This window comes from Poecilia reticulata, chromosome 2, assembly GCF_904066995.2.
Source record: "Poecilia reticulata chromosome 2, P_reticulata-male-v2, whole genome shotgun sequence".
Taxonomy (NCBI): domain Eukaryota; kingdom Metazoa; phylum Chordata; class Actinopteri; order Cyprinodontiformes; family Poeciliidae; genus Poecilia; species Poecilia reticulata.
The window spans coordinates 15040975-15054451 of record NC_088831.1 but is presented as its reverse complement, the minus strand read 5'-3'; the positions used below and the strand labels follow the sequence as shown (position 1 = coordinate 15054451).

The window sequence follows — 13477 nt, the reverse complement described above, 5'->3', positions numbered from 1 at the left end:
CCATAAAATGTTTCTACTGCAAGACTTTTTCTGGTCATACTGTCATGTTTGCTTTTAGGCTCACCCATTTGGATATAAGGTCAATAAATAAAAAATATATCTATGCTTAAAGAACATTAAAAACTGTAAATATGAGCAGATAGTCTGTGTGATTCAAGTGAGACTTTCAATGCTTTATCAAAGGTAGAAATCTTATGAATTGGTTTGAAATGTTAAGTTAAATATTTATTTTACTATTCAGTGAGCAAATAAGTTTAAAAACTCCAAGACAAACCTGTTTATTCTGTACAACGGAGTATTGGGCCTACGCTAAGAAAAAATATTCTCATAATAAAGTCATATTACGTAAATAAAGTTGAAATTATATGACAATAAAGTCATAATATTATGGCTTTATTCTCATATATTAGCATGACTTTATTCTCAAAATACAGTAACTTATCATATTATTACGACTTTATTCTTGTAATATTATAACTTTAATCTTTATTATCGAAATATTACGACTTTATCTCGCCATTTTATTTTTCTTGGTATGACTAGTACTCTGTTGTACTTATAACGTTAGCTTATCTGCTTCCGGTAATCTCCCGCCTTCAGCTGGTTCAAACCGCTCGTAGCCCCGCCCCCTGTGAGCCTTTATAAGCGAGCGGCTCTCCTGCTGCGTCACACACTGCTTCCAACTGCCGATCCTTGAACGTCGGAGAGAAGGAGACAGACATCTCAAAATGGTGAGTAAACCGCTTAAAACTCGCATTTATATCCTAAAAGACGCATCTGAAGAGAGAAAAAGTTGTTAAATTTTCTTTTTAACAAATGTATAAGTCACACTTCATCCGTGTTCTTTACAACATTTTTTTCCATTAATTGGCGTCGAACAAGGCCATGTTGGCGCAGATTAAAATGATCAAAAATAGTTTCACAGTTTACACAAGTTTTCTAATCCCTTAGCCAGCCAGTGTTTTCACATTTAGTTCAGTTAATTTAAATAAACTCGGATCATTTTTAAATGTGCTTTAGCTAAAGGAGTTCTGGGCGGTAACTTTTAAATGTGAGGCGGACAGATGACGCCCTGCGGGTCCGTGAACGTTACATGGCGGGTGGGGGTGGGGCAGGAGCGCGGCTTCCTGCCTGCGTCGATGGGGCTTTTCTCCATGACGTGAGGGGTAATAAACACTCATGTGAGCCGGTTGGATCAAGATCCAACAGGTCTGCACTGGGACACCTGAGGGCGGAAACTACGTCACTGCTCCTAGGGTGGTGCGTTCAAGATGCACCCGGAAATCCGATGATTAAACGGAGAAGTTAAAGCTTTGAAACGACGGAGAAAATCTAGAAAATAGTCTGGATAAGTATTTAAGTTTGTAGGTGTAGGAAGTAATTTTGTAATCTGGTTTCCTGATTAGAAAATGTGGCTGAACTTTACTAAAAACTCTTAATGAGTTCACGATGCAGCATCTGCTAACGCTGTATGTTTACTGATATTCCCTTAAAGGGCTGGTGTGCTGCTCAGCTATTTATCATACCTAAAGTCAGAAACCATTAAGCCTGATCACTTTTCTCCTCTTCTCCACAGCGTGAGTGTATTTCTATGCATGTGGGCCAGGCCGGCGCCCAGATGGGCAATGCATGCTGGGAGCTCTACTGCCTGGAGCACGGCATCCAACCGGACGGCCAGATGCCCAGCGACAAGACGATCGGAGGGGGAGACGACTCCTTCAACACGTTCTTCAGTGAGACAGGGTCTGGGAAGCACGTCCCCAGAGCCATCTTTGTGGATCTGGAGCCCACCGTGATTGGTCAGTACTGCCTGGAAACGCAGCGTCTTAAACATGGAAGCATGTTCAGAAAACATGGCTGACACTGAAGGGTTTTCCCTCCAACAGATGAAGTCCGTACAGGAATGTACCGGCAGCTCTTCCATCCTGAACAGCTGATCACCGGCAAGGAGGACGCAGCCAACAACTACGCCAGGGGCCACTACACGGTCGGCAAGGAGATCATCGACCTGGTTTTGGACAGGACGCGCAAACTGGTGGGTCAGGGTTTTGTTGGGTTCAAGGGTCAAGGTCTCGTTGGGTCGAGGTATGGTAGAGACGATGCCCGGCTGGGTCAAGGGGTCATGGTCTGGTTGGACTGAGTTCCAGTTGGGTTGAGGTCTGGCTGTGTTAGTCTTGTTGCGTGGCATCAGAACGTCTCCTCCTGACATTCTGGGTGTGTTCTGCTTTCAGGCCGACCAGTGCACCGGTCTGCAGGGCTTCCTAATCTTCCACTCGTTCGGTGGAGGAACTGGCTCCGGCTTCACCTCTCTGCTGATGGAGCGTCTCTCTGTGGACTACGGAAAGAAGTCCAAGCTGGAGTTCGCCGTGTACCCGGCTCCTCAGGTGTCCACTGCGGTGGTGGAGCCGTACAACTCCATCCTGACCACCCACACCACCCTGGAACACTCAGACTGCGCCTTCATGGTGGACAACGAGGCCATCTACGACATCTGCCGCCGCAACCTGGACATCGAGCGCCCCAGCTACACCAACCTGAACCGCCTCATCGGCCAGATTGTGTCGTCCATCACGGCGTCGCTGCGCTTCGACGGCGCGCTCAACGTGGACCTGACGGAGTTCCAGACCAACCTGGTGCCGTACCCTCGCATCCACTTCCCCCTGGCCACCTACGCACCCGTCATCTCGGCCGAGAAGGCCTACCATGAGCAGCTGTCGGTGGCCGACATCACCAACGCCTGCTTCGAGCCCGCCAACCAGATGGTGAAATGTGACCCACGCCACGGCAAGTACATGGCCTGCTGCCTGCTGTACCGCGGCGACGTGGTTCCCAAAGATGTCAACTCTGCCATAGCCACCATCAAGACCAAGCGCTCCATCCAGTTTGTGGACTGGTGCCCCACCGGCTTCAAGGTGGGCATCAACTACCAGCCGCCCACCGTGGTGCCGGGCGGAGACCTGGCCAAGGTGCAGCGTGCCGTCTGCATGCTCAGCAACACCACGGCCATCGCCGAGGCCTGGGCACGCCTTGACCACAAGTTCGACCTGATGTATGCGAAGCGGGCCTTCGTCCACTGGTACGTGGGCGAGGGCATGGAGGAAGGCGAGTTCTCGGAGGCACGGGAGGACATGGCCGCCCTGGAGAAGGACTACGAAGAGGTGGGGACCGACAGCGTTGGCGATGAAGACGAGGGCGAGGAGTACTGAATGCACAGTCTCAATTTATCATGTTTGCCTTAAAGTTAATAAAGCTGATCTGAAACCTGATTGGTCGAGTCGTTTAAACAGAGTCACACAGGTGCTGCAACACAAACAGATTTATTTAAGGTCACACTTACAAAATCAGATTTATTTTTTATAGTTTTCTCTTGCTGGAGGTTAACACTACATAGACAGGAAATGCATGGGGAGCCAGGGGGGTCCATGAGCAGCAGAGAACCTGGAGCGGATCCAGCTCTGCAGGTTCAGCTACAACACAACACCAGCTGTCTGGGTGGGTAAAGCTCGTGGTGCATTCACATGCACGTTTCACACAGGTTCTCCTGAAGGCTCCTGAACACATCACCTAGATCATCCTGAGTCGATGCCGGGGGTCATCTGGGATTTTCCAAGGGTCACTGGGGCAGTGCCTTGAGGATGGCGTTCACCTCCTCTGCAACCGCTGTCAGAGCAAACTCAAACTGGTCCTGGAGAGGAAGACAAGATGGTGGCACTCTCATCCCAAACTTTTACCTCCTGAGACAAAACTGCTGGTAAAAACTAATGAAGGGCCACGAAACGTTTCACTTCATTATGCATGACATTAAAATAAGAGGTATGAGTATAGATCTAAAATATAACCTAGGATTATTTCTGTAAACAATATCCTCCAGTTTGTTCTCAAGAGCAGAATTTGGGTCACTCATTCAAGCTTTATTTAATGAGTTTACTATCAAACTTTTTGTACTTGAAGTATTTAGAATATTTTAATCTTTTTTTGAAAGGCAGTGGAAATGCCACTAAGGGTTTTTTGTGACTGAATCGCCAACCTTGAGCTGAAAAGTTAGTCTTTTAGTATGTGGGGCCACAAGGGGCCCCTGGCGGCTCGTGCACCAAGCACTGGGTCAGTTCCATCTGCCACCAGCAGGTGGCGGCGTGGCTCAGCTTTACATTTTTCAGAGCAGAGAAGCATTAGAAACCAGGACGAGAATCTGCTCTAGAAACTTTTAGTTTTAAGTTTTGAGGGTTTAAAGTGCGGTTAGTAAAACTGAGCTACTGTTTGGTGCATCAGGGTGGTCGGGATCGGGTCCGGTTCGGACTCACCTTGGTGCGTACCATCCCGGGCCGCTGGTCCCGGACGTGCTCCAGCGTAGCGGCGATGTCGATCTCCTTGACGCCTGCAGGGAACCAGAATCAGTCTGTCAGTGTCTGGAGCAGCAGCGGCCGCTTCACCCCGCATCTACTGCACCTTTAGCCATGCGGTTCAGAACCATATCGATCAGGATGTACGTCCCGGTCCGCCCAGTGCCGTCGCTATGGAAACACAGGAAGACCCAATCAGAAACAGTCCCTTGGTTGTAACACCTGGGATCAGCTGATTGTACCTGCAGTGAACGATGATGGGGCAGGAGCGTCCGCGGTAGCATTTATTCACCTTCCTGACAGAGAAACAGGACACGTTAGGGATTCACACCCAGGATTGTCTCTGTAGCTATGAAAACAAGTCCAATAATCCATAAAGATCTCAGGTTGAGACCAAAGCAGACGGAAAGCTGCAGTACCTGCGGAAGTCCAGCAGGGGGCGCGTGGAGGTGGGGATTCCCTGCGCCGGCCAACTGAGGAAGTGGAACTGCGTGAGCGTGCGCGTCTCCTGCGTCTGCACGTTCTTCAGGTAGAAACTGCGCACCAGGAAGTCATTACACCAGATGTGCTCTGACACCAGGTTCACCTGTAGGGGGAGGCAGAGGGGGGAGTATCACCTGGACACCAGGAAACCTGTCCAACCTGGACACCTGTCCAACCTCCACCCACCTCATAGATGTGGTAGAGGGAGGAGCCTTCATCTGGCCAGTAGCGGTCACACTGCTTCTCTCCGTCCTCCACCAGAGCTGTCATCATCACGATCACAGTGCAGCCGTTCTCCCAAACCATCTGCACACACATACACAGCCACCATGTTTGTTACTGACGAAGGGGACAGCAGCCATGTTTGTTACTAACGAAGCGGACAGCCGCCATGACACCTGGTTCCCCTCTGAACTCACCTGCCAGAAGTCGGAGATGGTGTGTGGCAGGGGGCCCTGGGTGGCGATGTAGGCCGGCATCCTGGGGTCGTGTTCAATCTGTAGGTCGCAAGGAGGTCAGGAAGAGGTCAAGTAGAGGTCAGCTCCCCCACCAGAACCATCAGAACCAGGCTGAGTGTCTGAGCGAACTTACGATGGTGCTGGCGTTGACGTAGTCGGAGCGAGACGGGTTGCTGTCGGCCTTCAGCTTCACCCTGGAGTGGTCATCTGCAGAACATGTGACCGGTTAGGTTCTGGTTCTACCGGGCCCGTGTCAGTGTGTGGAGTAACTCACAGGGCACCGAGTCGGGGCAGCGGTTCTTCTTGGCGTTGACGTCGCTCTGGGCCGCAGAGACGGCGCTGGGTTCTGCCTGGTAGGAGCAGAGAGCAGCCCACTCCTTCAGCAGCCGGTTCTTGTTCCGCAGGTGGTCCTCCATGTAGGCCTGGGGAGCCAGAGGGACTGGGTTAGACTGGGTCACACCGGGTCGGGCTGGGCTGGGCTGGACCGGGTCAGACTGGATCAGACTGTTCAGACCGGGTCGTGCTGGGCCGGATTGGGTCACACCGGGTCAGACTGGGTAACACCAGGTCGGACCAGATGATTTACTATTTCTCTTCTATAACTGATTCCTCATGGAGTTCATTATATTTTCTAACTGTAGTTTTTAAACTTTTGTTCAAAGCCAATCTATTAATTAATCCATAGTCCCAGTTTTATTACTTTAGATTCAGGCAGATTAAATAATATGCCGTTCTGTAAAGATATGTAGCTCAAACCTGAGATATGAATATGACTGAATGTTCCATGTTATTCACTGGCAGTGACGTCACCATGACACCCACAGCTCCAGTTAGCAAACTTTCATTTATTATAGGTAGATGTGGGCGGAGCCTGACTAAGCTGCTACATGTCCTCCCATTGAACGTTATGTTTGTGTTTGACCTTTCAACCCAATCTGCTGTGATTTGATTAGGACACAGTGTGGTGTTGTGCGGTCCTGACCAGGATCATGTGACCCGTTGAGATGTCCATGTTGGCCTGCGCCGGCTCCTCGCACCAGGACGGCGTGCTGCTGTGCGAGCTGGGGCTGGGCTGGGCGCCGTCGCTGAACTGGGACGACACGCTGCTCACCCTTGAGTCTGGCCCAACTCCGCCCATCACGCTGGCCCCGCCCGCCACGCCGGCCCCGCCCACCGCGCCCAGGGCGGCGGCCTCCAGCCGGCCAAAGGCGCCTTTGGAGGCCATGTGCTGCCGACACAGATCCTGGTGACAACGTTAGCATGTTAGAATGATACATTTATCAATACATCTGGAGCAATAATGACCAATAATCACTGATTAATCAACTTATCAACTAATGGGGTGCTGTGGTGGCGCGGGGGTGAAGCACAACCCATGTATTGAGGCCTTAGTACTCAGGGCGGTGGTCACAGGTTCAATTCCCGGCCTGGCAACATTTACCACATGTCTTCCCCCTCTCTCATAACCCTACTTCCTGTCAAACTACTTTCAAATAAAGGCCACTAGAGCCAACAGAACCTTTAAAAAAAAAAAACATCATCTAATTCAGTAATCGATTAATCACTAAAAACGCAGAAACTCTAAACTTCCTGATATGAATCTTTCCCTTCTGGATCCAGCAGGTTCTCCCAGGATCCCTCAGCACCACATTCTCTCCTCCGTGTCTCCAGGTAATGGATTCACCATCACCTGCAGGTGGGCGGAGCCTCACCTGGTACTCCTGGTGGGTGAAGCCGCCGCTGTCCGGGCCCAGGCCAAGCTTCTTGGCAGCCAGGCGGTGGGCGTGGCGTCGCAGGCAGGCGATGGTCATGGCCGCCACCAGGATGCCGCCGATGCATGCCATGGACACCAGCGTGGCGAACACCCAGCGGGAGCCGGGCTGGACTCTGGTCGCTAGAGGCAACGACGACTTCCTCTCTTCCGTCTGCACAAAACCCAGAATCCTCAGCGCTCATCATCAGAACCAGAACAGAACCAGGTTTCAGGTCTCACCTGTTCAGCGCCGCTCTGGAGAACCTTTAGACCCATCTCAGGCTCCAGAAAGTTCTGCCCTGCAACTGAAGACATCGTCCAGGTGTTAACAGAAGGAACGGCTCCGATTGGCTGAAGGGTTCAGATGGAGGATCTGCCTCCTGTCTCTAAGCTCCGCCTATTTTCTGACTCGAAGTCCCACCTCTTTTCTGACAGTAAGCCCCGCCTCCTCTCACCTGGTTGGTGTGCAGCCGTCAGGTTCCTGGAGTTGGGTCTGGTTCTGAAGGTAACGGCTGGTCCGACCGCGCTGCAGAGGAGAACCGGGTCAGAATCCTCGTCATGTTGATCTGTTATTATTATTATTAGGACAGATGGGTTTCTGCCCAGGGCGGCAGGACAGATGGGGCGTCCAGAGGAAGAACGCTCTGGTTGTCATGATGACAACCAGAGCGTTGTCATCAGGGCGGTGATCAGCCAATCACTCTGACATGTGATTGGCTGATGTGACAGGAAGTAGAAGCTGCCATACCTCTGATTGGCGTGTCCGGACAGCTTGGCTACGCCTCCTGCGTCCTGATTGGCTGGCTCCTTCTGTCCTCCAGGTGGCCTTGCGGTTGGGGGCGGAGCCTCCTGGGGAGCCGCTTTATATGCCATTAAGGCCTCTGTGAGCTGATTGGTGGAGAGAGACGGATCACCGTCCACTGGTTGCCATGGTGATGCCCTCTCTGAGGCCAGTCTCCGTGCCATGTTGCACCGACGCAGTAACTAAAACTAAAGGAGCCCAGACTCGGTTCTGATTGGACAAGCAGGACTCACCTTCTGCTTGGCTGTTGCACCGTCTCCCAGGCGATCTGCTGGAGGACAACAGACATTACTGACCTCTGACCCCTGACCCCTGGCCTCTGACAGCAGGCTGCTCACTGACCTGCACTCTGCTGGGGGATGGAGGACGAGTCCAGCCGCTGGTCCTGCCGCCCTGCAGACGGGTCCAAATCGTCAAGCAGCAGAGACAGTCTGCGCAGGGAGCTCCCTGGAGACACAGAGACAGGAAACTACAGGAAACAGGAAACTACAGACTGATAAACTACAGACTGATAAAAAAAAACTACTGATAAGCTACAGGAAAACTATAGGTAGAACTCCAGACTGAACTACAGAAATATTAAAAACTCCAGATAAATTCCAGACTGGTGTGAGAGCCAGTCTATCAGCAGACCGTCCAGTCCTGACAGGACATCCAGCTCCTGCTTCCTGAGATGAGGATCCTGGGAGTTGTAGTCCTGGCTGTAGTCCAGAGGGAAGTCCAGGTCGGGCAGCAAGGAGGAGCTGGCGGCCGACGCCCCCCGGTGGCGAGGCAGTGCCGGCGAGGAGGACAGGTAGAGGGACAGCAGGTCCTGCAGCAGCAGCCGGTCCCGGTCCAGTGCGTCGCCCCGCTGGAAGGTCGGGTTCTGGTCCAGGGAGTTGAGGGAGCGCTGCTCCTGGTTCTGGTTCTGCAGCACAGACAGTGGGTCAGTTCCTGCTACTGCCACCAGTGGGCGAGGTGAGCCTGCTCCCTACCTGATGGTACGGGTCCAGAACCAGGTAGTCCAGGTACTGCTGCATCAGCTCGGGTTCTGCTGGACCTCCAGGCTCTGGTTCTGTCTGAGGGGCCGGGCCCAGCAACCTGGAGGACCTGGGGAACCAAACAGACCTGGGTCGACTCGTTAACGGGTCTCATAATGGTTCTGACTTGTTATTAGACTCATTAACGGGTTCTCCTTACAGTTTATGCGGGTTCTCCTCCGGTTCCTGGTCCGGGTCCAGATCCGGGTCGTTGATAGTAACCTGGCTCAGCTCACGGTTGATGATGGACTGGGTCAGCTCGTCCTTCCAGGTCAGACCTGGAGGTCACATGACACAGTGTAACCCTGGTGGGCGGGGCCTAACTCCGCCACAGTGGGCGGGGCCTACAGTCAGACTCACCTTGAATCATCAGGTCCTTCAGGACTTCCTGCAGCCGCAGCAGAACCGGGCCGGAGACTTGGTACCGGACTGGCTTCTGGTCTGGAGTGTGACACTGGCCGAACAGGCCATCTGGACAGGACACACAAGGTCAGCCTGGTTCTGAAGGACAACCCAGAGGAAGCCCCCAGTATGATGCTGCCACCTCCATGCTCTCTGTTTGGTGCTGAACTGGTTTGACTGGGTCAGCTAATCGCTGTAGAAACTGTAAATGATTCACCAGCATCTCAAACTGTTGCCATGGTTTACATTTAGCATGAACCCATTTGCACTGATCATTAGCTTTGTAACCATAGAAACAGCAAAGTCAGGTCTGCTGCAGGCTGAGCTGACTCACCACCACCAACATGAGGGAGACTCCGGCTGCTGATGTCACTGTTGTCATGGAGACGGACAGGCACAACAGCGACCGGCTGAGACCTTGTTTACTCTGCTGAGGCTTCAGTCATCTGCTGTGCTTTGTTAAACATTAGCTTCATTAGCTACTAGCTTCATTAGCTTCTAGCTTTGTTAGTTTCTAGATTCATTAGCAACTAGCTTCCTTAGCTTCTAGCTTCATTAGCTTTATTAACTACTAGCTTCATTAGCTACTAGCTTCATTAGGTTCACTAGCTACTAGCTTCATAAGCTATTATCTTTAGCTTAATTAGCTACTAACATTTTTGTTATTACAGTTTTTATTAATGTTTCAGAATATGTTTACAAGCTTTCCCAACCCTCCCCACACCCTCATAAAACAAAAATCACAAATAATTAGCTACTAACTTTATTAGAAACTAGCTTCATTAGCAACTAGCTTCCTTAGCTTCATTAGCTTCTAGTTTCATTAGCTTCATCAGCTACTAGCTTGCTTAGCTTCTAGATTCATAAGCTACACGCTTCAATAGCTGCTAGCTTCATTAGCTTCATTAGAAACTTGCTGCCTTAGCTTCCTTAGCTTCTGGCTTCATAAGCTACTAGTTTCATTTGCTACTAGCTTCATTAGCTACTAGCTTCCTACAGAGAAGAGCAAAAACCTGAAAACAATCAACAATATAATACATATTAAATTGTCGCCTTTCTTCCAGTCAGGAAAAGTTTTCCCTGTGTTTTTTTTTCTTGCTGACTAAATGTTCATGATTTAACATTTGATTTTCTAATCAGTAAATGATTTTAGATCAGTAGAAGGGTTTTTCTTTGTAATGTTCTCCTGTCTTTCCCCTTTTGAAGAGTCGCTAACAGAAGCTGGCCTCGGTCTGCTTGAGTCCACAAAAGTAATCAATATCTTCCTGTAATCTGCAGCGGATTGGTCTGGATTTAATCTGTTATATTTCAGTATTTATTGATATTAATTTAAACTGACCGTCGCTGCAGAGCTGACCTCTGGGACAGATCTTCTTCTCAAACAAACAACCTGCAAAAAAAAAAAAAAACAGAAAAACATTCAAATCAAAGTTTGGGTTTCATTTTCCTCTCATGAATATCACCATGGAAACCAGGTGAGGCCACATTTCACCACAACCTGCTGATGTATGATGTCACAGTGATGACATAATCGAAATGTTTTTCAATTGGAATCATCAGAGCGGAAACGCCTCCGGACTCCATGGCAACCCGCTGTCTGCTTCCTTCTGGGAATCTCCCCAAAGCGAGACAGCTGGTCGCCATGGCGACGTCCGTTTCCAGCAGCTCCAGTTGGACTCAATCAGTGCTCTGTTGTCGACTAATCGAGCCTGATGAAGTCCGGAGGGACTGATCAGCTTTAACGTGCTGTCAGTGACATTTATTCTGAAAGTCCAGATAAAACCTCTTCCTGTTTCTGCTCTCAGGTTTTAAAACCATAAAATTATGATGGCTGCATTATATAAACAGGAACAGCCTGACACTGACAAGTGCTGAGTCGGTGGTTCCTATGGCAACTCCCGCCTGAAACAAACAGTAGCTGCGTTAAAACCAGAATAAATCTGAATCCCAGAATGAGAAGGACGTCCAGGTGAGACACATGGACGTTTTACCTGCAGGTCCTTCATCAGTTACAGACAAATAAACTGAAAATAAACAGAAATACATCAAAATAAAAGATCAGAGCGGAAAACTGCAACTTCCTGTGAGCGGTTCAGCATGAAATCTGCAGTTTATTAAACGCTCCATCAATCAATGTAGTCACAAGGAAATGAGTTGGATAACCTGAAGATAAAACTCTGTGCTTTCATAAACAATGTGTTTATAATCAAACCCAGATAGTTTATTTCATTTAATTTAGTAAATTAAAAGCTCTGAATTTAGCTGAAGCTAACCACTAACCTGTCTAAAAGTATTGATTAATAAGCATGAACACATAATCAGTTAATCTGTGATTGATTAATATTTACATAAAGAAATGACAAACAATCTGAAACACGGTGGAGACACTGATTGATCTGAAAATATAACCGGAAATGTGTCTGATTGGAAACTAAAGATAGTATGTTGGGATGTTTCACTCTGACTAGTATTTAGGATCTCAGTTTATTCCTCATGATCATTAATATGAACACCAACATGTCGCTTCAGCTCTACATGTCATTTTATGGAATAAACTAGAGAATAACTATGTTTTCTCATGTTTAACAGGAGCTGAAAGTCAGAATCATTCATCAATAACCAATCACCAGGTCAGGCCTGACGCTGTCCATGGTGCTGAAAAAATCATCAGCTATGACTCATAACTGCGTGACGTACGTTTCACCAACCCGCAACACAAACACGCATTTCAAAGCTGCTGCGGGATCTAAAGCTGCGGAAAGATGAGGATTTCCTGGAATCAGAAACTGGAACCAGAAACTGGGACTGGTTCAGATCTGGCGTCAGTTTCCAGCAGCTCCGGAAAATCCCTCTGGTTTTATAGAAATTACCCATTCAGTCAGTCAGAGATGGTTTCAATAATAATAATAATAATAATAATAATAATAATAATAATAATAATAATAATAATGTTTTCTGGGAGCAACTTCAATCCGTCCAACTCTGAGTTTCTGCTTCCCTTCGTATCCTCATAAACAGATTCAGATGCTGGTCAGTGATGGCGCCACAGCAGAGCAGGAAACGCAGAACAGATTGGGCTTCATGCCGGGTCCAGTTCTGGTTCCGACTGACATTAATCCAGTTTCATCCAGAATAAAAGCAAACAACTTCCAGAGAAACAAAGTGTCACGTATCATTAGTCCAACTCTCTCCAGGCGGCCAGTCATCCACATCACGGACCGAACCGGCGCCTGGCCGGGTCTTACCGTGTCGGGCGGCCGAGCAGAGGCGGCAGGAGGCGGTGAGGAGGAGGCAGAGGGCGGCGCAGAGCCGCGGAGACATCATGGCAGCTCCGGTAGACCCGGTAGATCCGGCAGGAGGAAGCTGCTGCGCTTAGCTGCTCCACATGTCTGAGGAAGAGGAGGAGGAAGAACAGCCAGAAGGGGGCGCAACAGATACAGCTAAAGTAACTGATTGATTCATAAAAGAAATGATTTTAGTATTAATAAGGTAGAAAAATTATAATAGGACCGATTTAACACTCAGGTTTATGTTTACATCCTTTATTTCAGTGACGATGCATTTATAACTGATCCACCAGCAGGTTCACAACACACACACACACACACACGCACGTACACCCCCCCCCCTCCACACACACACACAGCTGCTCCTCCCTTCAGCCGCCTCACAGTAAAAACTTCAGAACAAAATGAAATCATCTGAATCCCTTTCGGAGCGTTGTCTAAAGTTAAACATCATAACTGAAAACACGGTGGTGGCAGCGTCATGCTGTGGGATCCTGTGATTGCAAATATTGATTTAAATTCTAACAGGGAAAATATCAGAACATAACCGGCTGTCACTGGTAACTATGGGAGCTGTGAAGGGACATTCAGTTTCCAGGATAAAGTGGATTATTGCAGAAGCTGCAGATCTCTGTCCCCTCTCCCCCACCCGATGCTGCAGCCTTGGCAGCCTGCTGCATGTCTCTGAGCCAGCAGACAACTGGCTGCAGCATCCCACTGGTACAGAGGAATTTAAAGGTGGCTAATTAAAGGAATGTATGAACAAGAAAAGACACACAGGACTCTGATCCTTCATTTGTTCATGGACCAATCGAGAGATTTTAATGCACATCTGCAGAACCAGAACATCACATTTACATTGTTACAGAAATCCAAAATCTCTCTCCTTCCATTTCTGACAGCAGTTTTTTATACAGTTCCAGCTCTACTGGT

The 13477-nt window shown here is 49.1% G+C and overlaps 2 protein-coding genes across 4 annotated transcripts; one reads left to right on the top strand and one right to left on the bottom strand.

Annotated features, from left to right (window-relative positions):
* The first annotated feature begins 584 nt into the window (after positions 1-584).
* LOC103456704 (tubulin alpha chain) lies at positions 585-3266 on the top strand. Its single transcript, XM_008396412.2, has 4 exons — positions 585-731; positions 1577-1799; positions 1887-2035; positions 2232-3266. The coding sequence occupies exons 1-4, from the start codon at positions 729-731 to the stop codon at positions 3204-3206; spliced, it is 1350 nt and encodes a 449-aa protein (XP_008394634.1). The 5' UTR covers positions 585-728; the 3' UTR covers positions 3207-3266.
* A 35-nt stretch (positions 3267-3301) lies between these two features.
* On the bottom strand, positions 3302-12672 carry ptprnb (protein tyrosine phosphatase receptor type Nb). Of its 3 annotated transcripts, none has more exons than XM_081598138.1 (22): positions 12503-12672; positions 10597-10647; positions 9216-9326; positions 9016-9133; positions 8811-8943; positions 8470-8743; positions 8179-8283; positions 8070-8107; positions 7783-7922; positions 7490-7560; positions 7275-7339; positions 6994-7206; positions 6264-6524; positions 5556-5703; positions 5415-5488; positions 5243-5320; positions 5010-5129; positions 4760-4926; positions 4583-4636; positions 4447-4511; positions 4302-4375; positions 3302-3685 (listed from the first exon to the last, which is right to left on the bottom strand). In XM_081598138.1, exons 1-22 carry the CDS (start codon positions 12579-12581, stop codon positions 3614-3616), a joined length of 2511 nt encoding a protein of 836 aa, XP_081454264.1. In that variant the 5' UTR covers positions 12582-12672; the 3' UTR covers positions 3302-3613. The 3 variants fall into 3 exon arrangements, with proteins under 3 accessions (XP_081454264.1, XP_081454273.1, XP_081454275.1); XM_081598147.1 differs by having other exon boundaries at positions 8070-8104; XM_081598149.1 differs by having other exon boundaries at positions 8811-8925.
* Between the last annotated feature and the right edge of the window lie 805 nt (positions 12673-13477).

Coding starts and splice junctions, on each gene's coding strand:
- LOC103456704 (XM_008396412.2), top strand. Junction 1,800..1,886: donor TCTGGAGCCCACCGTGATTG/GTCAGTACTGCC, acceptor TCCCTCCAACAG/ATGAAGTCCGTACAGGAATG. Junction 2,036..2,231: donor TGGACAGGACGCGCAAACTG/GTGGGTCAGGGT, acceptor TTCTGCTTTCAG/GCCGACCAGTGCACCGGTCT.
- ptprnb (XM_081598138.1), bottom strand. CDS start 12,581: ATGATGTCTCCGCGGCTCTGCGCCGCCCTCTGCCTCCTCCTCACCGCC. Junction 6,525..6,993: donor TCACCCACCAGGAGTACCAG/GTGAGGCTCCGC, acceptor CGTTGTCACCAG/GATCTGTGTCGGCAGCACAT. Junction 5,489..5,555: donor CTGCCCCGACTCGGTGCCCT/GTGAGTTACTCC, acceptor CATGTTCTGCAG/ATGACCACTCCAGGGTGAAG.